We start from the raw sequence: 24,449 nt of genomic DNA, 5'->3' as shown, positions 1-24,449 counted from the left end.
TTCTCTTTAAGGACAGCTTCTAATATTCTCTTATCATTTCTCAAGGGAAATATATCTTAAACCTTTTCTTCTTTATATTGCTCTCACAAACCAATCTTATATTTTTCTTTCTTAGTACCAATGCCCTTCATGCCCAAAGTATTTTCCTTCAGATGGAATGTATCCGAGCCGCTTCATCACAGCCAACCCTTACTTCATCTGCTGAAATACCAACATGATTTTCCTTCAAATTTTGAGTGCATTTTTATTAACACCATCCTCCATGTTCAGATTAATAATGTCATCTCAACAGTTGCCCCTCATTGTCACATGACGGACTAGTGACTTAATATGAAATCACCACCATCTTCTTACTTACCCATACTATCAACAAAAATCTCGTCTCATATTACCGCATGACCTAGACAATTTTAAATAAACAAAAGAATTGTTTTCCTTTTCAGTAACATTGCGTACAGTTAATGTACCTTAAGTTTTTTGTGTCCACTTCTTAAATTTCTTATTATATTTTGAATAGCACAATTATATCTATACCTTAGCATTCACCTTGAAATATTGTTTTCCTTTTATAGAGAGACTATTGTCATCCTCACCATTCTATTGGACGTCCATCTTATTGTTTCCACTCTCAGCAAGGGCTTCAGGGAATATAATGAAATAAACCAAAATCTTGCATCTGTTGTACCAAATTAAAAATAGACATCAACGCATGTATACGAATGTCATGAATAAAGACTACCACATCAACACAATCAAAATAATCACATCAAAAGAAAAAACCATTCACCTCTAAAATCATATGAATGCATTTTGAAAAGATACAAATTGCTTAAAATTTAACTGTACGAAAATTTAAAATACAAGAATCACAAATATCAGAATATATTTGTAGACATAAAATATGGTACTATTTTTCTGTATTTTAGTAAATCCAATGATGCTGAATTATATCATATATTTGCCAAGTTGCGCTTAAAAATGACGAAATATACATTCCATCAGTAAATTAATATTATTCTGAAATGATTCTCATTCTACAAAGGACTTGAATGGAACTACAAATATTCTGATAACAATATGGGTGTATGCAACTCGTGAAACAAAAATTATCAATGGAGTAAGGGCCATAAGATTAATATGGCAATATTAGCCTTCATTCTAGCAATGTAAATCCATGTTCAAAATTTCACTAGCTCAATAACATTTAATTCAGATAACTTAATGATCACACACATTTGACACTGTTATTTTCAGTAGTTTAGAAATTAGCATTTAATTAAATCGCTGAGCAAAATTGCAATAATGAGAAGTCACAAAGATAAGTCTTGCATCTAATGGCAGTTGCTCAAAAATAACTCAAATATTTTGAGATTGACTAATGACTAGAGTAGACCACATGACTAGAGAGTTTAACCAGAATATAAACATGGTTTCAGGGTCACCAGAGTAAACCTGTCAACCAAGAGGAAAACACAGCAGCATTCATGTGTCAAATTATAGTTCTTAGGAAAAATAAATTTACAGTTTAAGAATTGACTCAATTATTACTTAACGTGGAAAACTTTCCCGGCAAATTTATGTGTAAATGATTCTTCTTTCTATAATCTATGCCAACAATACCCATGAAAGCAAGTAACAAACACGTTTATGATATGAACATGAATATAAGCACACATTTGGAATTGAATAAAGTTTAACAAAATTGTCTGCCCAAATTGCAAAGAGCCTCAAATGTATCCATTTTGAATAGCCTTCCAGCAAAAATCGTTCATAAGTTTCTTCTGCATCCTTATGGAAGCTGCAAAATGACCAGCCTCTCCTGTGAGAGTGAAATCTCACTCACCCTGATTTATTCAAGCAGGTAAATCTCACCTTGTGAACTAAAGTGCCCTTCTAAAGAGAATGCTTTAAAAAAATGTTGCAAAAAAATGCCTTCTGTCATGTTAAAAATGACTTTAATACAACCTTGACCAGATTTATTGCTTCAACAAATGCCAACCTAGTTCCAGCCCCTTTGAACAACTCTTTAGAGTAGCATTGTCATAGGATCCTCAATATATCCTTTAAATGCCCCAAGCCATTGAGCGCCAATTGCACCTGATAAATACAAATAATTATCAAAATGAACAGGAAAATGAAAAAACACACAACTTAATTATATGTAAGAAAATTGCACTGCTCACAAGCAAAGTAAAAGATGCAAAATTAACGGGGAAGATTTTTAAAGACACTTGGAGATGCAGTGGTGCACATGGTGGTACAGAGATGGGGAAAACATTCAAATGAGGGTACTGAAGTAAACTATGTTATATACAAATACAATCACCAGAAGTTGTTGGTATGAAAACAAAGACATAATCGTCATCTCTTTACTGGAGTTTCCTGGTGGCTATGCTTTTACATCTTTGCTATGGCCCATTTATACTTCTATAATTACTCAAATATTTGTCTTAAAAATTACAATCTATTGGTTTCCACCCGCTGCAATTTGCAAATTTTTTATTCAATAACCTTTTTGTGTAAAACTAATCTGGCTGAAGTAAAACAAAGACTACAGTTATATATACTTACCATCAATGACTCGGTGATCACAGCTAAGTGTAACTGACATGAATGAACCAACCTCAAATTGTTCATTAGCTGATCCTGGGACAAGTCGTTTTTCAGCTGTTCAAACATATACTTGTCCAATCAGCAGTCAATTTACCTCATACAATAGTCAAAATTTAGCCAATCTTCATTGAAACCAATGATTTATATTTGCATCATAGTTGTCAATTTATCTTATCTTCAGCTGTCCCATCTGACTTATAACAATAAAGAAAATGCTCAAAATAATTTTACCTGAACCAACGGCCAGAATTCCTGCCTGTGGAGGATTGATGATAGCACAAAATTGTTTTATTCCAAATGGACCTCCCAAATTTGATACTGTGAACGTGCCACCCTGCATGATCAGCATTATTAGACAGATTCATTGTGTTCAGATCTAGGTCATCACATATATATAGTTCCTTCAATATTTGTAACTAAATTGAAACAAACTACCTCATAATCAGCTGGTTTCAGAGCATTCTCTTTTGCCTTCTGTGCCAAATGCTTCACATCCTCTGAAATGAGGGACAAACCCTTCTTATCTGCATCCTGTAAATAAAATCCCATTAAGAACTCTCTGATGTTGATAGATCTATCTAAATTAAACGATATAAAATCTAGTTGATGAGGGCACTCGTGTATGTGAAAAAACCATTAAATTAGAATTGAAGTATAAAGGGACACTAGATTCCATACTTTAACAACTGGGACAAACAAACCATTATCTGTTTGTACTGCAATGCTGATGTTTATGTTATTATACCTGCAATCAAAAAAGCATATTTCAATTAGAAGTGAGTATTGTATCTGTTAAATCAGGATAAATGACCATCAAAATTATACCTGTTTTGTTCTCTTTTAAAGCAGTAATTTGCTAATGGTCAAATATGCTTACTGTATCTGGTAAATCAGAACAAAAGGCCATGAAATGCATACATGTTCTGTTCTCCTTTTAAATCAGTAATTTGTTAATGGTCAAAGATACTTACTGTCGAATAAATTCATCTGTCCATGAGCTATTGCACTGGGGAACCTTGCGAAGAGCTAACGCAGCTGCCTGTGGAAGGCAAGTGTTTGATTAAATAACTAACCCACTATATAGTACATCTTGGTATTTAGAATCTAGTAATGCATTGAGGAATAAATGCAACTCTGTTAACATCTAAGATAACAATAGAATCTGAGCGAAAAGAGAGAGGTAACTACAATATTTGTTATCATCAAAAGGGAAGGGACGAAATGTTTCAAACATGAGCTTAATATGTTAAGTCTTGTCCAAAGGCTTGTGTAGTGATAAATGGGACACATTTAAAAGTGAGAAACTCAGGTTCACAAATGGTCTGTTAATGTCCTACTAAGATAGACTGTTGCCCAGAGGACATCTCCCTGTTGAAGGTTAAAGCGAAATTTAAAATTCCCTGCCCAGCTATGGGCCTGGTGATGCGCCAAATTTATGCTAAGAAATTAATGTGAAAGTCATTATTGAACGACAGATTTACAATTTGCAATTAGCAATCAATAGCAAATATAAAGATAGAGGTGAACTTTAGGTCCAAGCATGGCCAGCACACCTATTGGTCAACAGGAACCCCCTTGCAGAACAGAAGAATTATATGTTTTACTTTATTTCTGGTTTTGTACCACCTTATCTTTTGACCTTGTGACAAGGCTTGTGCATAAATTTGGCATTGGCATTGCCCATTACTTCAGAGACAAAATGGAATGTCCACAAAACCAGCTGTTATCCTCACAAATAGCATATTTTGGAAAATTGGCATACTTGCAAACACAGAGTAAGAGAAGACAGTTTCCTCCCACAACTTGTCTTGGTGTATCAATCAAAAAATTAAGTAACCATAAGAGAATCCATCATGCCACAAATTCAGGTAGATAAATATCCTAACAATACTGCAAATTGTTGAATATGTGTTGGGATGAACAAAGGAATTGAAAAGATGGCCATAAGGCATAAACAAACTTATTTCCTTTCTCTGTATGTCTCACACAATCATTTTTCCAGTACGATGTCAGAGCACTGAAGTGTTTTAGACCTGAAAAACTCTGTTAACTTGCATTTTAAAGAGAACAACACAGACAGAAACAACAAAAAGCATAAACATGCTGCACGTCTTAGAGATGTCTTAGTCAACTGTGCACAAATAAAATAGAATGCTTCTAGTAAAAAAACTGAGAATTTTTAGATTTTTTATTCAAAATCTCTTAGTTTTTACCTGAAGCATTCTAACTTATCTCCATGGCCTGAAGAAATATGGTGTCTATAAATATACACTAATACTTCCCAGAAAAGCCAGCTGTCAGATTATTAGAATAGTTGTATAATGACATAATAAACTGTATGTCTACGCTCATAAGTAATAAGTTAGTAGTTAGACTATTATGTAGTGATCTTTAATGAAGATATAACTGCAGTCTTTGTAACTAAATTCTGTTCTTAGAAAGTAACTAATTTCTATTTTAGTATATTTTCAATAATATAATGAACTGCTCTAATCTCATTTCTTAAGTTTTCACCACCATTGGTACCAAAACTGGAATGTGTTCAGGAAGCCTAGTCAGTCAAGGACAACACTAATCATATGGACTTTGAAGTTCAGGAAGAGAGGAAGTCATAAGAGACAAAACAAAACAGTCATCAAGATCACAAGTTGGAGACAGTCAAAGGAGGATCACGGCTGTGAAATTCATGAAAATGCATTAAGGGCAAAAATCCTAGACACAGCATGTTGAAGAGGTTGCAAGCATAAGGGGGATGAAAAAATCGTGAGCTTCGGCCAGAAATGACAATCGTGGAAGTTTTAAACTTCAAATTTCAACAGTTTGCAGAGGTCACGCAAAGAAAAATTGTAATATCCCCTTTTTGAAATAGGATTTAATAAAAAAATTAAAATATTAAAAATAAAACATAATATAATTATAAAATATAAATTTAATTAAGTTTCATGAATAGTTAAAGGGCATGAAATAAAGAGTTATGAATATTGGAGGATTAAAGGTATAAAAGGAGTGAATCAATCATCAACTTGGAAAGGAATGGAGGAAAATATAAGTAACTTGAGGAAATATGAAATAAATAACTATGTTAACCCGAGTTTCAAGGACGGGGAAACGGGTTTCTGGGACGTTTCTTTTTTCCTAGAGCAGGGGATGGCTATATATATATATATATATATGGGGAAATCTGAAATTTATATTGCATTGAAACACAGTGAACATCGATCACAGCAAAATAATAACATTTATAAATCAGAATCTAGATTCTAAATCTAAAATCATTGAATCAATGATCATATGGGGAAATCTGAAATTTATATAGCATTGTAACACAGTAAACATTGATTACAGCAACATAATAACATTTATAAATCTGAATCTAGATTCTAAATCTAAAAACATTAAAACGATCATTCATCGAATCATCATATAACTAAGAAACATAGCATCAAACGAATCAAATAGAATCATCATAGAATAAGATTAAGAACATAGGATAGCATCATGATCAAATGAATCAAATGAGAGTTCAAATTTCAATTTCATAGATTTCATAGATAATTCATTGAAACCTATGTCACAAGGTTCAAATTCGAGTTTGAGTTCAAGAAGAATAAAATTCGGATGAAGTTCAACAAGGGTAAAATGTTTGGAAATAAATTTGACATTTAATTCGCCTTACATAGATTAAATTTTTTTTTAACATATAAGAATATACTCAATAAACTATCAAATTAGTTTAACTATTATTTTGAAAGGGAAGTTCTTAAATTTAAATTTATAATAATTAAATATTAGTTTTTTATAAAAAATATATACTATTTAAAAAAAAATTGAAGTTAAAGTCAATATTTAAATTAAAAATACAAGCTTTAGAAATGTATTTTTAATTTTTTATAGAATTAAGAAAAAGAGGACCAAAAAAATGAAAGGTAAAAAGTGTCTTTAAATTTTCATAGATAATATAAATCCTCACGAATAAAAAAAACATTCATAGAATATCAATAAAAAAACTTTCGAAAAAAACCTAAAAAGCGTTTAAATTTTTTTCACGTAGGAATCGTGTAAGTGTTGCAGGTGCATCAGCCTGCTGGGTCACGTCAGACATGCTGTGGTCGCTGGTGAAAGTTTGTTCGCCCTTTATTACCCTTTGCTCATGCCCATGATGTTGCTTCTGTAGATTAATATTGTGTTTCATCGAGCTGTATATAAGAAAAGCTATCAAAAAACCCTAGAAAAAAAAGCGCCTAACTAAAAGAAAATTTAATAAAAAATTAACACACTTTTTACGGCAAATTTGTTTGCAAATTTTAATGATTGTTTTCTGATTGTTGAATGTTCGACATAGATCGAAACAATGAAAAATATTTTTTATAGAAAAAATTTGGTTTTTAAATGCATCTGCCGCCAGAAATGGCTGTCTGTCCCCGGGACGGTCGGGGGATGGCTTGGGCGTCCCCAGCCATCCCGGGGATGGTCAAACGGTCTCCAATGAAAAAGTTGACCGTTTTCGAGTTTCCGGGATGGTTTTGAAAATTTTACAAGATCAGTGACGTTTCTGGGTAACGCTGATAAATAATTGTTTTCAAAAGAAGGCAATTAAGGATGAATAGTTTTGACTCTTCAAAGTTATAAAATATAAATTAAGTTTCATGAATGGTTGAAAGGCATGAAATATAGAGTTATGACTATTGGAGGATTAAAGGTATAAAGAGTGAATCAGTCATCACCTTGGAAAGGAATGGAGGAAAATATAAGTAACTTGAGGAAATATAAAATAAATAATTGTTTTCAAAAGAAAGTAATTAAGGATGAATAGTTGTGACTCTTTCAAAGGGTGAAAATAGTGAAAACGTGCAACTCCCTCCCAATTTTAAGATATAACAAGGAGATCAAACCATTTGGAGAGGCATCAATTCAGATCACAACAATTCAAACCAGATATTCAGAATGACACTCAGCAATAAAGGAATCCAAGAGATTTGGAAAATAATTTATTATTCTCGAAAGTTGGTAACAAAGGGTTGTGACTCAATTCTTGTGAAAGGTGGTGACTCTTTCACCGATAAAATAAAGGAGAAATCATTCCAAGGATTCAATCATCTCTCTATCAATTCAGCAATTATTCAACCATCACTCACCAACACATCAAATCAGCAATTACTAAATAATCACTCATGAATTTATCAAAGGAAATCATTCAATCATCCAACAATCGTCAATGGAGATTCACCAAATCAGATTTTCATCATAAAATATCAATTCATTCAACTACATATACAAATTCAGAAATCAATAAACAATCATTTTAGAATGTCAAATTACAATCATCTACAATCAATAAAATAATTCAATTCAAGGCAGAATTCCAGAAATTCACTCAACAATAAATATAATTTTAGAAATCCATTCAAGAATTATTCCTAAGAACACTCAAGTATTACTCAGAGAATTGATTGGTAATTCCATCAAAAAATATTATTTAGCAATAGTCTATCAAATACACCAAGTCATCAATTTTAAATTCTAGTTAGTACTTGTGAACTGGACAGGGTCCGGGCCCATGGGGTGGGCTAAGGCTTGGAAGGATAGGGAGGCAGGGTCTTTTCCTACCCTTTGGCAAACTAGGGATGGGACCCTTGGTATTGTCACCAGACACAATCCGGGCTCATAGGGTGAGTTAGGGTTTGGAGGGACAAAGTATTTTTCCTACCCTTCACAAACTCGGACGAGGTCCTTAGTTTCATCACTGTTGAGTTAGGGACATGGTCTTTTAGCTCCAGCAGATTTGCAAGGTCTTTACGGGGAATTCATGATTTGATCAACTTGGGTATTGTGCAAGGATGTATTGACTTGAATATATTTATGTAGATTGCAATTCTTGATAAAACTATCATATCTTGAGTGAATTCTATTATTTTAAAGAATATCCTCAAAAAGAAGACATCACAAAAAATGCCAATTTTTGGGCAGAAACCATGGGATAGAGCATGCAGAGGAAGTCTAAAGGCAGAAAATTAGTAAAAACTGTGAGCAAAAGCACCAGATCACAGACAAAAATCAATCAAAATGCATGCAAAAGCAAGGTCAGATAAGAGCTTTACCAATGGGCAGAAGAAAGTAACAGGCATTCTTCCGAAGTTTGTTTTTGAAGTCACAGCTAGGCCATGTCATGGGTAAAAAAAATTCTGCAAACCACTACTCTGGTTTGTATGTAAAAAAATGAGTTAATAAAAGTTGAAATTCAAGGTCTGGAATTTTCAAGAAGGGTATACAAAAATGAACTTTTTCTGTCCAAGCTGTACAAATTCAGTGAAGTATCCGAACTTTGTCTAAATTGCTGGGAAGTCAAATTTATTTTGATGGGATTTAAACTTTAGTCTTTAGGGAATTTGCAAAAACTTAGTATTAGGGTTTCAGACAGAGTTTATATTTTGGGTCAAGTTAAAGGGATTTTTAGGGTCTGAATCTTGTGTGTCTGTATATCAATATTGTTTTCAGTAGCAAATGTTCAAAATCTTGTTCTGCCAAAGAACCATAAGTTAAATGGTCAAAATTTTAACATGTAGTTACAAAATACTCACTATTGTTGATTAACAGAAGAGTAATAGAATACTGTTAAACACTAAAACTAGCCCAACCAACAATCCAAATGACTTTGACAAATGTCATAGGGAAGCCCTATTATTGCTTAAGTTACATATGTCTAATAATTTAATCCCTAAGTGCTATGTCTACTAGTGCATTCTGAGGTACCTTGGATTAGTACCAAACTTCTGAAAAAGGGTTGGTCTTGTACTTTCTACTAAATTGTATGAGGGTGAGTTTTTGTTAGAAAATCTTTTGAAACTTAAAGATCTTTAACATAAACTCACCACAGTCAACAAACCAGTGGACAAGGAAGATATACTTGCTCTAATAATCAACAGCATGCCACCCTCTTTTGAGACTTTTGCAGTCTTTGGGCCAATTGGCAGAAAGGCTGACTTTGACCTTTGACAAGATTGGTTCATATCTATGGCAAAGGCACATCAACAAGAACAGAAAAATGAAGTTACTTCTAAGAATTCAACTTCAAATTACAAACTATTGTTCCCCTTCTCTCATTTCACGACCACAGAGAAAGGTACAATGCTTTTTTCTAGCAAAAAATTGGGCATGTTAAGAAAGAATGCAAGAAAAGACAATATGGCCTATTCTACAAACCACAAAATGAAGCTAATATGGAAGCTATTCCAGAAGAAAACCATGATGAGGGGTTTGCATGGATGGCTTTTTCAAACAGTGTTAAGAGTAGCTGTTGGTTTTTCTATTAATGATATCAAGTTTTCGCAATCCATAATGCTGTACAATATTGTTTCTGGATTCGATTGTGTTGGGTTTTTGTTGGCTTTTTTATTTAGGCTCATCCAAACACTTCACATGTCAAAAAGGCTAGTATGTTGAGCATATTACTTGATGATAGTCACAAGCATTCTATTTGGTTGGTGATGGCAAGCAATATATATTATGCAGGATTTCTGGATTAAACTGTGAAAACTTTTGCATCAACGTTTCAGGTCACACTCCGTGAACCATGTTGATATTTTTTCTTCTCATCCTGATGATGGTTCACAGAGTGTGACCCAAAACGTTGATGCAAAAATTTTCACAGTTTAATCCAGAAATCTTGCATAATATCAACATGGACTGTGGAAATACAATGAATTTGATTAAGCAATATATAGTTAGAAAATTAGGTGTTGTGAGAAATGTACTCAAAAATGGCATCAAAACATTTAGTATAGAATGTTGGGTATGTTCTAGGCTTGAACAAAAATTTACTCTATTAGATTACCAAAAAATCTAAACATTCTGGTCAATTTTAATTAGATTAAAAAAAATCCTACGATTCTAGTCAATTTTGCGGGATAAAGTGTATTATTTCTTACATAAAACAAGATAAAATAATTGATCTAGGCATTAGGCCAAGCAATGTTTACAGGCTTATACAAACTTGTTGATCCTATTTTGCATGCTACATCAGAGAAAACTTGGTCCAGTCATTAACCTAAAAAATGTCGCAAAAGCTATATTATGGTATCATTGAAAGATGTACTTTCCAGTTCACGGGGTATTCCAGTCCGTCGACCTTTGGGTGACTCTCCTCTAGTTGTCTCCATTTTGGCTGAGGTTTAATCCATCAAAAATTCATCCCCAAACGAGACTGTCTTTACAGCATTTACATATAATGCTTTAGAGGTGCCACTCGTATTTTGAAGCTGAGCACAATGATAACATTACAAAATCAGATGCACCACTTTGAAGTACAAGTAGAGCAACTGATAATTCCATTGTAGGAGCACATTCGTTTTGTTCTTTTTATGTATCTTTCTCAACCGCATGGGCAAAATGATCTCTAATTTACTAACATTTTTACTTGTCCCAAAAGTGCTAATGTCATAAGACCAGTGTGTTAATTTTGACGCCCTCCTATTTCCTCTTCTAGCCCTTCTAATACAAGATGGTAACTTTCGCACACATATTTACCTGGTTGGAAATTGTAGACAATCTTCAAGTCATTACAGAATCAAGAGCACCCCTCCTCTAGTAACTTTATTATAAATTAAATTAATTTATTAGGTACATAATATATTTTTATTAAACTATATTATTTATTCAGCTATATATATGTGTTTTTTATGAATAGCGTATCCAACAGTATCTATATCATATGGTCTTAAGAAACTCATATTTGCATCCAGTATTTGTATCCATGTCCATGCAACTCTGCTTTTATCATATTTGAAAATAGCAATGTTCCACGGAGGTGCATCTCCCCCCACCCCCACAACCACAGAAATCCTCACATTTCTGAAACACAGGGACTTGGGGGAAACATCCCCCACCACCAGCTCCATCGGGATGTCCCTAAGATGTCTGGGGACTCTGAAGAGTCCTCCAACCACCCCAGGACGCCCAGCCATCTCCCACGGCCCCCAATTTCATACCTTTTCACCTGTTCTCTTACTTTAACACAATCATTTCTATGTGTTCTCTTACTTTTTGTTTCCCATCTCTATATGTATTTAATGCTTCCCCATCTCATATAGTTTCCTATAGCTATCAACCTACTTTATCACCCAACATTGAAACCCACCATTCTTAGTATGGTATATGCCCATTTCCATCCCAGGTTGAGTTATTGGTACAAGATGGGTTTTGAAAAGGCAAAAAATTATAACTTGTAGGAACTACTCATAGATTAATTACAACTAAACTACTCATATATTAATTACAACTAAACTACTCATATATTAATTACAACTAAACTACTCATAGATTTAATCACAACTAACCTTAATTACAAAATCATTGACAGAAATCCTTTTCCCACCAGATGATTCTTGTGCAGCATTGAGGCGGCTACGTAACCTGGCATAATAATTAATTAGGAAAACATTAAATTCCTTCAGAAGATTTGAGTCATTATGGATTTCACTATAATAAAAATTAAGATCAAATGGCAAATGTATAAAGGCAGCAAAATAAATAAACCTAAAAAATAAGAATTCAATTTCATTACTCAATAAGCTTGTCAACGCGTGTATCAACTGTCAAATAGTAGTGAGGAATTGTCTGTTTAGAAAGAAGAAGACGCGAAGCTGTAACCTGAACAAGTAATATGAATGTTTATTGTCAGTCAACTATGAGTTATGGACCAAGGACAAGCTCAATTAAATGAAAGTTATAAGTTCTTCAGCAGAGATTTGAAACCTCATAAAATCAAAAGCATCAACTCTATTTTCATTCTCACCTTCCTTATCTGGGAATGCGGTATGTCTGCATACTCAAGTGTCATGGTAGGAGACACAGAAGGTTTTGCAGGCTTTGCACTTGAAGCTGCATTATGAAACATATACGTTGCAAAAAAAATTATTATAAAAAATTTATACCAGTTATGCATTCGCATTTATGTTTTAGACTCTGAATTATAGTTAACAACTAAACTACAAAACTGAATCAATGTCAACTACAAAACTAGTGTCCATATAACAAAAAAATTGCCCTCAACAACACAGTTATATTTTCCCCCTCATGATAATTTCACAAGTACCCAACACAAGATGTCTTTGGATAGCTAATTTACATCGCAGTCAAACATATATATTTTGAAAATGAGCAGTATTTTCAATTTTGTCATCCTTAGAATCTAGCAATTAATTCACTAGTGATGAAACCTGTTAAAAATTAAAATCTCAAGCAACAGGGAAACATGGCTTGCAAAACAAAAGCAATGTGAATTGATCAATTAGTCTATCAATGTTTGGAACAACAATCTTATAACAGAGATATTCCAAGCAAAAAAAATGTATTTAGAAGCTCCAAAAATTTTGAAATGATTAACAAATGCATGACAGGCTCAACATGTTTGGAATAGTCTCAATATGCAGACTATACAAAACCCAACATACTCTCACCTAAATAATCCTCTATATCAGCCTTAACAATGCGTCCATTAGGGCCAGTACCTTTTATGCTTGAAATAGGCACCTAGACAGTGGCATCAAATAGGAAGTAACCAGAGTCAGAAATGCAGAAATTATTAAGAGGGGCACATAACTGATTCGAAAACCCCAGATAACTAATACTAAATAGAGCTACTTGAGCAGCTGCAGCATTCACAAAACCAACCTTATGATCCTCTGCCATCTTTCTTGCAATAGGAGTAGCAAAAATGCGATCTTCAGCTTGAGGAACTGCTGCTGCCTTCTCTGCTTTAGGAGTTTCAGTAGAACTTAGAGCATCTTCCTTTGGTGGAGGTGGTGAAGAACTCTTTTCCTTCGAAGAATCTTTTACTGGAGCCGTTGCAGCACCCTGTCCTGAAGGACTGTAATCCTTAAACTTTGCAATGTCGGCCTCATCTTCCACTGTGATTACTATCACCTGATTGAAAACCATGATGATAAAAATTTGATGACTTAAGCAACTCAATAATTTCACTATACACCAATTGAATAGAACAGAACTCACCGCGCATTAGCACATGGACACATACAAAGGTCACAATTACAACTTGAGAAACAACTTGAAACCCAAGCAAAGAACTTAATCTAAAGCATTATAGTAAAACTTATAGACCAAGACTGATATTTTTTTGAAATCATGTGTACCTCGCCAACTTTGATTTCCTTTGTTCCATCATCCCGAAGAATCTTTGCAACAAACCCTTCCTCCATACTCTCCATGTCAAGTGTTGCTTTATCCTAAAAGCATTTCTTCACTATGAGCACCCTTAGAAGAATTACAGAATAAGTAAGAAAAAGGAATCAAATAGCATTTAACACAAGAATAACTGAGAACATAAAAAGGTAGAGGTGATGTTTACAGTTTCAATTTCGCAGAGTACATCTCCAGGGGAAACTTTATCTCCCTCTTTAACACGCCACTTTACAATGTTCCCCTAAAAAACAGTACAATGGATACTACATGAGATCGCAGGTTTGGATGCTTGAAATTTTTTCAAGCATTAACTTCCTGGTTGGTTATTGACTTGGAAATACACACCAATCCTAGTTTTAAGATGAGACTGCCCATTATAATATGAAATCTACCTCTGTCATTGTTGGGGAAAGTGATGGCATTCCAATCTCCTCATGTGGAGGAAGCCCTGCAACAAAGGATTTATTGTTATCTATCTGACAATAAAGAATGTAGCTATTGACCAGAATCTTATAATTATATATACCTTAACTACCAATAATGTAAAAGGTCAAATACAAAAGCCCAAATAATAGTATGATGTAGATGTAGAAAAGTACTCCATATTGCCAGTAAAGATATGCATAACACAAAATAATTGAGATGTATAAGTGATAGCAAATGCTCCACATCAAGTCTGAAACATGTTTATGACCTATAGTATTTTTTTATATATTGATTTTGATCAAGTATTTTGACAATAATTGTAAGAACCAGTACAAACAGGAAACAGACGAAACAACATAAAAGCCTAAAACCCTACAATTGAGACACAAAACAATATAAAGGGTGTGCAAACTGAAACTGAAGTTCCAATTTTACTGAAACAATATAAAAGCTTAAAACCCTATAGTTTAAAGTCTTTAGACACAAAACAATATAAATGATGTGTAAAATAAGTTCAACTGTTAATTATAATAATTAACCATATAAATGAGACAAGCACTAATAAATTTTCGGAGGCAATGTTGGTATCCAATATCTTACTGTTAACTTGTATAGCAAGTATCTGACAAGTATAAGATTACCAATTGGATTTCCAGTAAAAAACTTGTTAGGTCCTAAAACAGCAGGCCCAAAATCCTAGAGCTTTCCTTCACCTCCAGGGCTAGAGATTTGTCATCTTGAAGGTAAAGATAGGCTCATCTACAGATTTGAAAAAGTTAAAGGTTAACTATGAGAGTGGGTAAACTCTCCTGCTCTTTGGGTTCAGCTTAAAACTGAAAGGTTGTTTCCATAAGTATAAATGAACACATATTTAAATCAAACAAATGGGCAATCAAAATAAGACAGAAGCTTTACCAAAATTTGCATGCTCAACTCTTAATTTTGTCGCTAGTTTAAGTAGGCTGTGTAGACCTCTTTTAAAGCTGATTTAATACTGTACACATGCATCCACATATAATGCCCATCATGTGGTCGCTTAAAATTGTTTCAGGTAGTTAATAGACATTGGAAGATTATAAACTATAAAGTGCTAGAAATGATTCACAAAATATATAGCAGTTCATTCCACAAAACTTATCCCTGGCCTGCAGCTTTGAATCATAAACACCAAGTGTGCAAACCTGCTTCTATTCCTACAATTACTGGTCAATAATTCTAATAATTTTAATGAATGTGGAAAGTTAAGGTTTTTGATGACCGGTACCATATGTAAGTAATAAGGTTATATCCAACCAATTCAAGTAGAGATCACAAGGAACAGCAGCGATACGATGCAAATAAACAGTTCTATTAGCTATCCCTCTCTGAACTCATCAATATTCATTTATAGCAAGTAAAAAACAATCATATATAACAAATATGTAATTGATTAAATGCCGCGATATTTTCAAATACCTATTTACAACTACACCAGCATATGTGGTGGAAGAGAAATTACAAGGAAAGGACCAATCACACCTTGAAACCCTAAAACCCCTCTAAAATATTAATGCCTGGCCAAGGAGATAATTGTTTACAAACATGTGCTACAATAGCTATCCCTCTATATCTTAGTGATAAATTTTAATGGCAGATCCACTACCAACAATTGAAACCCAAGACGACTCTCTACTCTAATCAGCAAAAACCCAAACAAACCAACCCTTGCAATGACTAAAGAAGTTGCATATATAGACTGCAGCAAGAAAATCTAATCCTGGGGAAGAGGCATTGGTGTGTGGTACAAAGGATTAGCCATTGCCATTGTGATAAATGCTTTGCACAAAAATCACCCCTTAAAAATCTGCAAATCCATCTGGAAGCATGAGAAAACAAACTCCTTTCCATTCAGCATCATTTTGACTATTAATAGCCTTCAAATTCACATGCGGAGAGCCACAAAACACCCACAAAATCAGCTCAATATGCGGCCTGATGATGGAGTGAAGATTGAGCTCTGCACCTTCCACCACTCTAATAATTTAGGATATGGTGTCAAACAATTACAACCCTTTCGATCTGCCTTCTTTTGAATTAAACAATCCTTTTATATGTACCTCTGAATCATATCTGGTAATTACACAACTCATTGGATCATTTATGGCATTCCCAGAGCATTGTCACCTTTTCAACAACCAACAAATCCATCACCTATAATGATTTCACCATGGTTATAGTATTCCAACAAATCAAATCCATGGAATAAAGGTCAAAATGCAGTTTTGGGCATCCATGGGTAGGTGCAGGGCCAAATCCAACCATAAATGAAACTCTAACCACATGCAGCAAACCGCCATGGAAACAACTTGATTCATGAGCCAAAAATACATGTTAATTTTCCTCAGGCCGCAAAAAGATGTCTCTAACAGCTATTAGTACTTTTCTAATGTATCTGGACCATTTTCAGCAACCACATGCCCTTTCCAAGCTGTTCCAAAAAGTTGGTGGGAAGCTAGCAAAAAACAAGCGAGATATTTGAATTATCAAGGGTTGGGGAAAAGTCATATCTTGTGCTCATGGTCAAGCTATTAGGAATTGAGGATGAGAAAGTCATATGAGATGAAGGAAGGCAGAAAAGAGCCTTAATGTGCCTCAGATTGACAATTGAGAAAATGCTTACAAATATACCAGGTAGAGGAAACAGCATAATCCTAACTCCAAAAGAATGAACGGTGGGGTTTGCAAGTTGGACATACACTAGAATGTGTATCAAGTAATGGAAATCCCAAAAATCTAGACTCCAAAAGACTTGGGAAGTTTTTTCAAAACAAGAATTGAACCTCAAAAGGAAGCTAATGAGCATGATGATAAAGGTTTTCTTGATTTCCCAATCCTGAAAGATAGGCAATTTGATGCAATGAGGACTGATATAGAGAGGTGGGGATGAATGTATGAAAAACTGCGAAAGTCCAATGGAAATGAGGAACTTAAGGCAAGTCGCTAAGCTTCGAAGTTTCACAGAAACAAGAAAATGGTAGCTATTTAAGAGATACCCAATACTCTAATGCCAAAAGACAAAAATTTCAGAAGGAAAGGAATCATGGAAGTGGGAATGGAAGGTTGGCTAACCAAGTCCGGCAACCCAACATCTCAATAGAACCAACAATTAGCAAAAAAAAATTAATAAGGTGTTCAAATATAAATTTTGGGCACCAACTCGTTTTCTTTTTTGGAGGCCGACCTGCTCTTTCAACTATGTGATCAGGTATAATTAAAGAAGTTGGAAACTCAAAGTATCATCAAGGAAGGATTTTTAGTATCTTTTTTCTTCTGCTGCTCGCATTCACTGGATTTGGCACACAAACCTCAATTCCAAATCTATATAAGTGGGATGAAAACCTCACTTACCTGTGTGAACATTTTACAAATTAGAAACCTGCATTATAATGAGATCAAGTTTGTTATTCAGGTAGATCAATTTTGGTTCACGACAGAGGGAGTTGAGATCCAAAGGAAAATCATTGAGATTCCTTTCATTGGTGATAAAGATCAGATCAGCAGCACCTGCACTAAGAAGAGGAATTGCACCCGATGAAGTCACACCCAGTCAACACCGAACACCAATCTTGATAAAGGCAATTAAAGTAGGTTGCAAATGGAGGTGTCTTGGACACAGAAGGATTAAAGAGACAGGCTGATCCAAGTTATTGCAGCAGATATCAAAATCTGGAAATCGCTCCACATGGGTAGCGATTGTAGGAGCCGAATTGAACTCAATCCATTTGAGTACCCAGTTCTGTGAACAGTGTCTGAAAAGGGGGAAGGGTGTAGCAGCTGGTAACAGGCTAACACGTTGGATTACAAATCTCAATTGAGTTACACTGGGTTTGTGCATACACCTGCAGCCTGAAATCACCTTCAGACACCACACACCAGGCAATCTGCGCGTAAACATTGTTAGCTGTTATATTTTCTAATTCTGAGCACTGTGTCACTAAGGGAGATACTTCAGATTTTATAAACTATAGCATACTTTGTAATTCTGAATTGAATGTTATAATCTGAACAAGTCTGTTTTGGCCAGAATTAGCAGTGTTTATTCCTGTATGATCGATTTCGCATTAATAAGAATCTGTAATGTAATTTAAATCTGGATGCATATGCATTTGACCTGGAGTTTGATAATTAGACCTGGGCTGTTTTAGTGGTTAAACCTGCCCTAGAAATTAACAATTTACCAGGGATATTACAAACAAGCCGATAGAACACTGAAAACACCTAAGAAATAGCCTAGGCTTGGAATTTTTGCAGACTTAAGCAAGTTTTTGGCCTGATCAATGTACATAGAGGTTCATGCTTAGGCAAAATGCAGAAATAGAAACCCACTCAAGTTACTCTCTGACCAGTTATAGATAAGGGTTGAAGAAACCTAATTGAACACCAGAAGAGAGACTTAATGGAAAAAGAATCGACACTAAAGTACTGAGTCCCAACACCACTGACAGTCAAATCTTGCTACTATATGCAGAAAAGGTGCCCCCTTAAATAAAGTTCAAAAAATGATTCCTATGGATGGGCAATTCAATTATCAAGTGTCTTGAAGAAGAGGCGTGCAACATACAGCATGAGAAACCTAAGATAAAATTTGGAAATTCTAACTACCATAATACCACATTAGAAATTCGGGGTTCTTCCCATAGCGTGTTGGTTAAGTGGTGGTGTTGTTGACACCACCAAGGTTAGAACCCCCACTGGGGCATTGTGATCACAAGACTTGTGCCTTTGCTGGTCCAATGTGCTCACAGATGTGAGCCTTAGCTTTGTTAAATGGTGATGAGGTTCCCCGATTGTGAACTCACCAATCCATAGCTCCAGGTCAAAAGCGTTTCACCTGGTACTAGAGGGCGTGTCATGCCCTCTAGTGTCATGCCAGCATCACCAGTCATGTTAAAAACGTTTACCCAGGAACTTCATTTTAAAAAGTAAAATACCACATTAGAAATTTGGATCAAAATCAAAAGTATTGGGTATAAAATAATTACAGCAACCCTGAGATAAAGTGAATGAATTGTTCATAAATTTTCTTTGTGGACGGCATGCTTGGTTAGGCAGTGTTGTTGGGGTCATTGTGGAAAAATACAACATGAGATAAAAGCAAGCTTTCAATATATTTTTTTATTTTAATTTTACTTATCAAAATGGTCAAATGTTTTTGATTAAAAAAGCAGTGAGAACTAGGGCACTGACCCTTTACATAGCATGAACTATCAACAGCACCATTACAACACTAGAACAGCACAAAAACAGTTAAAAGCTATAGTCTTTTAGAACCAAAAAACAGCAAGAGTTCGAACCAACAAAACACAAGGGACACCAGCCCCACCAAAGACCAGCAAAACAAAACCTAAAGGGTCGACTTGCGAACTCCTGCCAAATCTATGACCCTGTTCCATTCATTAAAGAGGAACTTATACAGTTCCCTAGCCTCCCCCTTATCAGCATCATTGTCTGCAGTATGCTCTCACAGGAGGGAGAGAGTCAGAGCCGAGCTGTGAAGGACCTGCAGGCAAAATTTGTTAACACTGATAATCTGAGTATCACGGACCTCCATCCTTCGTTTCAACTCTTTAACCTCATCAATGATGGCCTTCACATCCAAGAGCGGCGCTAGGCTTTCAATCTACTTCGCAATCGTCTTGACCTCCGTACTGATACTCTGGATTTGCTCCATGGTAGAAATCCCTTGGGGGAATTCAATCTCTGCAGCACTACCCTCCCTGTTCTACTCCTGGTTATGCACAGTCTCCACATCCAGATCCACTTTGTCCTCCTTGGTTATCTCAACCGTCTTCACCGCATCCTCAGCAGGGGTACTAACCACCTAGGCTCCCATATCCTCCAAGCCCACCATTTTCATGGCCTCCTCCGGGTCCACCAGGTTGATAAAGACCTTAGGTTCCCTTTCCAGCTTAGCATTTCCAGCATCCATAGGGGGCCCAGAAGTGTCCACATCCTTAAGATCTTCCCTCTCCTTGTCATCAATACGTTCCTTCTCAGCCTCAGAGACATATTGGGTTTTCGTTTTTTCCTCTGAGTAGCCCTTAGATGCAAGTCTACGGGATCTCCTCCTTCCTTCCGTGTCCGGAGAGGGGTTTTCCTCCTCCAAATCATCCGACGAAGAGTCGTCATTAATGACAATGAAAGAAAGAATAAAAGATGAGTCGACCTACATTTATTGATCATAAGATGGTCAATATTTGGATGCACTAAACTTATAAAAGGGATTAACAGTTAACAGACATCAAATGAATTGCAACTAATACGAAATTGACAATTCTTGAACACATACTATGGCATAAATCTGCTACTAGAAGAGTCAATGACCAAAAACAATATCCGATGAGAACTAGAAGCTAAACATTATATCTTATTTAATTATGTGATAACAACCATAACTCACAGCTCTGTTCACAGTATGCAAATAATTCAAAAGAAATTACCGCCATCTAGCATAAAGATAAAACAGGTAGGAAATTGACCATAGTAGACAAATAATTTAAGTCCCAAGGTCAAGGCTAGACCACATAAATTTTGCAGGTATAATACATTCTTGCTATAGTACTCATTATTTCAACAGTATTGAGAAGAAAAAGCTTAAACTCAAGTTTCTTTATGACATTTGCCGATAACTTAATAATTCAAAAAGGATAAAATTAAACCCTTTCGGGGAAGATGTGTTGGAAAAAGCAGCAGGCCATGTTGTATTTCTTGCAATGATGATTTAGATGGACATAAGTAAAGAATAGCCTCCAAAGATAATTGTAAAGCCAATTTTGCGATGGAGTGAGGAGCATAGATATGCAGTGATGCTCATGGAAGTTGGAACTCACCCAGTAAAACCATAAACACAGTATAAGAGAAAGGGTAAAATCAGCTTACCAGCATCAGATGCAAAACCCCGCTTCAAGTAAGCTGATGCACTGATATATGAGCACAAAATTCACCTTATATTAGAAGTTAAATAAAAAACACATAAACAAAAAGAAAACTATGATAACACTTAAGATCCGAGAGACAACAGAGATCAAAAATAATACAGTTGTTGTCAACAGAATAGTAAAAAAATATATAATTCATGAACCCTTGCGGGTGAGTTGAAAGCCAGATTTAACGGTTTGCATCAACAAAAACCCTTACAGGTGAATTGAAAGTGAACTTCTTGTGGGTGAATTGAAAGTGAACTTCTTGTGGGTGAATTGAAAGTTAGATTAACCACGGATAGTGAACTCAAAAGATATTTCCCATGCAAAAGTATTGACAGTACCATGCCCAATGCTCTGCATAATATTAGCTTACCCTTTAGACCCTAAGTAATTGGAAAAAAGAGACATTGACATCTGCATATCGAAATGTCCAGCTTAATTTTCATATTAAAATCATCAATCCCTATGACCAATCAAAGTGTGTAACATCAATGATGCAGAAAGTGAATATGATTCCTTTTAAGTTTTAACCCATCCACTATCCAATGATATTAGGCTCAATTACAAAGTTATTTGCAGTCATAACCGAACTCAAGAAATCTCAAATCGAGCCATACAATAGCCCCAGAAACAATTTTGAATTTTCTTAAGTAACACAATTTTAGAGGCCATTATCTCATCCCATCATCTTGAATCAAGGTAATCAAAATAAATCCCTACCTCTTTCCTGATAAATTATCCATGACTATTCTGTTCCAATGAATTTGTCTCTGCCCACTGTTTCTTGGTCCAAACATGCAATATGTGCCAATTACTGGAATTGAGCTTGTTTGCACATTTCTTGATAATTCAGTTGACAGGGTTTGCCTACAGTTTATATGACCTGCATCCTGCACAAAGTAGCATCGATGATAGTAAACAGACCTTAATTCAAATCTACTTTCAAGGAGAATATTTTTTAAACAAAAAGAGAGTGATAGAGAGAGGTAGAAAAAATCCTATTTTTCGTGACAAGATCATGTTACTCAAGTATTAGTTGCTATGTGAAAATAAGTATAATTATCACATTTGGGAAATACTAATTTCAGAAATAGTTGGAAACAGACCTTAATCGAAATCCCACTTTCAAAAGAAAAATTTTAAGGAAAACGAGAGAGATAGAGAGAGGTTTAAAAAATCATGTATTTCGTGATAAGATCGGGTTACTCCAATATTAGTTGCTATTTGAAAATAAGTAATAATTATTAACTTTGTTAAGCTTCCTCCCGTCAACATCAAGCGATATTGATTTCAGGAATACCTGTGCTATTTTAAACAGCAAGAGAATTCGGTTCACAACTTCATAACCCACCATCAATTATAAAATTACAACCCACATCTTCCCGTAAAGAATAACGCATGAGCATTACCCAAATCAGTAATGCAATTAAATTGATTTGTCTCCGAAGCAGTCTCAGTTCACCTTACTTCATTCCATAAAGCAATAAATAACCCTAAAATTAAAAAATACCTTAGGAAAACTAGAATTGAATCCTTGCAGCTTCGCTTCCTGCGCTTCCAAAGCCTCGCATATATTGCTGGATTTCGCATCTCCTTTAGCTATTGATCTTCTCTCAAAATCAGAAGCGATCGCAGCGTAGCCCCGCCCAAAGCCTCTAAAAATGCCTACAAAACACGTAAATAATTCAATTACTGTACCAACTAAATGGCATGGATTGATTCAGGCACCTCACTGTAAATAACTCGCTGATAATAAATATTTTTCCGTTTTTTTTAAATCCAAAAGAATGCCAAAAACCTAATGATTCTTGATCAACTTAATTCGGCACCATTTTCAATCAGAAAAGGCTTGATTTAAAGGGCTTACCATTTCCTTGCAGGTGACGCGTGGATCTGCGGGCCAGAGGCGCGATCGTCTGCGCCATCCTTAATCAAATTCTTTGGTCCTCAAGGGTTTTTTAGCCCTGATTCCGTCACAGAAACCTTGTGAGGGGAAGCTCTTTCAGTATATAAATCTGTGAGTGGAGAATAAATAAATTTCCCTTACATTTGCAGATATGTTTCTCTTTTGTTTTTATTTTTATTATTTTTCCAATTTTGTAACTTTTGTTTGACTTAGGGGTTGGGAGTACCCAAAGGAGGTTTGGTGCAGCTAAGAGTATTTTCAACGAACATTTTTAGTCAAACTTTAAGTTTAGGCTTTATAAGCTTAAAAATCCTAAAAATCCTGGTCTCGTACGTCTTTAATGACACTAAATTTGGGCCATTAAAGGGGAGAAAAAGTTTTTTTCAATAGTATGGCATTAGGTCATACCCTTAATTTGAAAAAGACAACATAGATATTTACAAATGATAATTTTAGGATGAAGTGGTCATTTTAATGTCTTCTATTGGATGTTTTGAGAAAATATTAATTGTCTTAAATTTAAAAAATAATAATAAATTAATGATATATAAAAAAAAATATTAATGGATTTTTAAAGTTTTTAAATTTATATAAAAAAAAATTGTTAACAATTATGTTTAATTTTAGAAAGATTCTAAATTAATAGATATTCATAATAAACATTATAGAATCATATATATTATATATTAATACTAAATGATAATGAGTTAATATTTATTAATAATAAATGTCAACATATTAAATTTTATCTATTATGACAAGTTTCTAAATCCATATAAAAACTTAGAAACTATTCTTAGAATTCATGTTAAAAATTAGAAACTATATCTTATCTTTTCAAAATATTCTAAATCAATTTGTATTTTTATAATAAACATTATTTATAATATCTATTTATAAATTAGAATACTATAATTAAGTTTTTCAGCTTATTAAAAACTTGAAAGTGGCATATATATATAAAAAGTAATTTTAAGCTGGTTCAAAAGTGGAAAAACAGTCATATAGACTTGATGTGAAGGGTAAAGTCTAATTTTGATTAAAATAAATCATTATTTTTTTAATAAATTAAGCTAATATGAAATTTTATATGTCATGATAATAGTTTGAAATGTTTTCAAAAAAATTATATGAATACTATAAAATATTTTGGATCACTCTATGATTTATGATGGACATCATTGTTGATGGATTATGAAGTGTGCTTCAAAAAGTTAATAAAAAAATTACAAAATCAAACTCAAACATTTCAAGTTAAATATGTTTGAAGTTATTATTTGGGTTTAGATAATTAATAAAATAAAATATGTAGTTTAAACAATCAAATTGAATTTATATAATTTCAG

At 34.4% G+C, this 24,449-nt stretch overlaps 1 protein-coding gene across 2 annotated transcripts; it reads right to left on the bottom strand.

Moving 5' to 3' along the window:
* Window positions 1-1,653: 1,653 nt before the first annotated feature.
* LOC131061023 (dihydrolipoyllysine-residue acetyltransferase component 2 of pyruvate dehydrogenase complex, mitochondrial) lies at window positions 1,654-23,292 on the bottom strand. 2 transcript variants are annotated; one of them, XM_057994532.2, is made up of 18 exons: window positions 23,065-23,292; window positions 22,708-22,862; window positions 21,918-22,087; window positions 21,154-21,194; window positions 14,202-14,257; window positions 13,976-14,050; window positions 13,761-13,853; window positions 13,282-13,533; window positions 13,119-13,140; window positions 12,404-12,489; window positions 12,173-12,258; window positions 11,946-12,021; window positions 3,585-3,652; window positions 3,292-3,358; window positions 3,049-3,144; window positions 2,845-2,947; window positions 2,572-2,667; window positions 1,654-2,097 (listed from the first exon to the last, which is right to left on the bottom strand). In XM_057994532.2, the coding sequence occupies exons 1-18, from the start codon at window positions 23,120-23,122 to the stop codon at window positions 2,027-2,029; spliced, it is 1,671 nt and encodes a 556-aa protein (XP_057850515.2). In that variant the 5' UTR covers window positions 23,123-23,292; the 3' UTR covers window positions 1,654-2,026. The 2 variants fall into 2 exon arrangements, with proteins under 2 accessions (XP_057850515.2, XP_057850514.2); XM_057994531.2 differs by having other exon boundaries at window positions 13,068-13,140; window positions 23,065-23,289.
* Between the last annotated feature and the right edge of the window lie 1,157 nt (window positions 23,293-24,449).

Source organism: Cryptomeria japonica, chromosome 9 (genome assembly GCF_030272615.1).
Source record: "Cryptomeria japonica chromosome 9, Sugi_1.0, whole genome shotgun sequence".
NCBI classification, from domain to species: domain Eukaryota; kingdom Viridiplantae; phylum Streptophyta; class Pinopsida; order Cupressales; family Cupressaceae; genus Cryptomeria; species Cryptomeria japonica.
The sequence above is the reverse complement of the archived record's forward strand: the minus strand, read 5'-3'. Positions and strand labels throughout refer to the sequence as shown.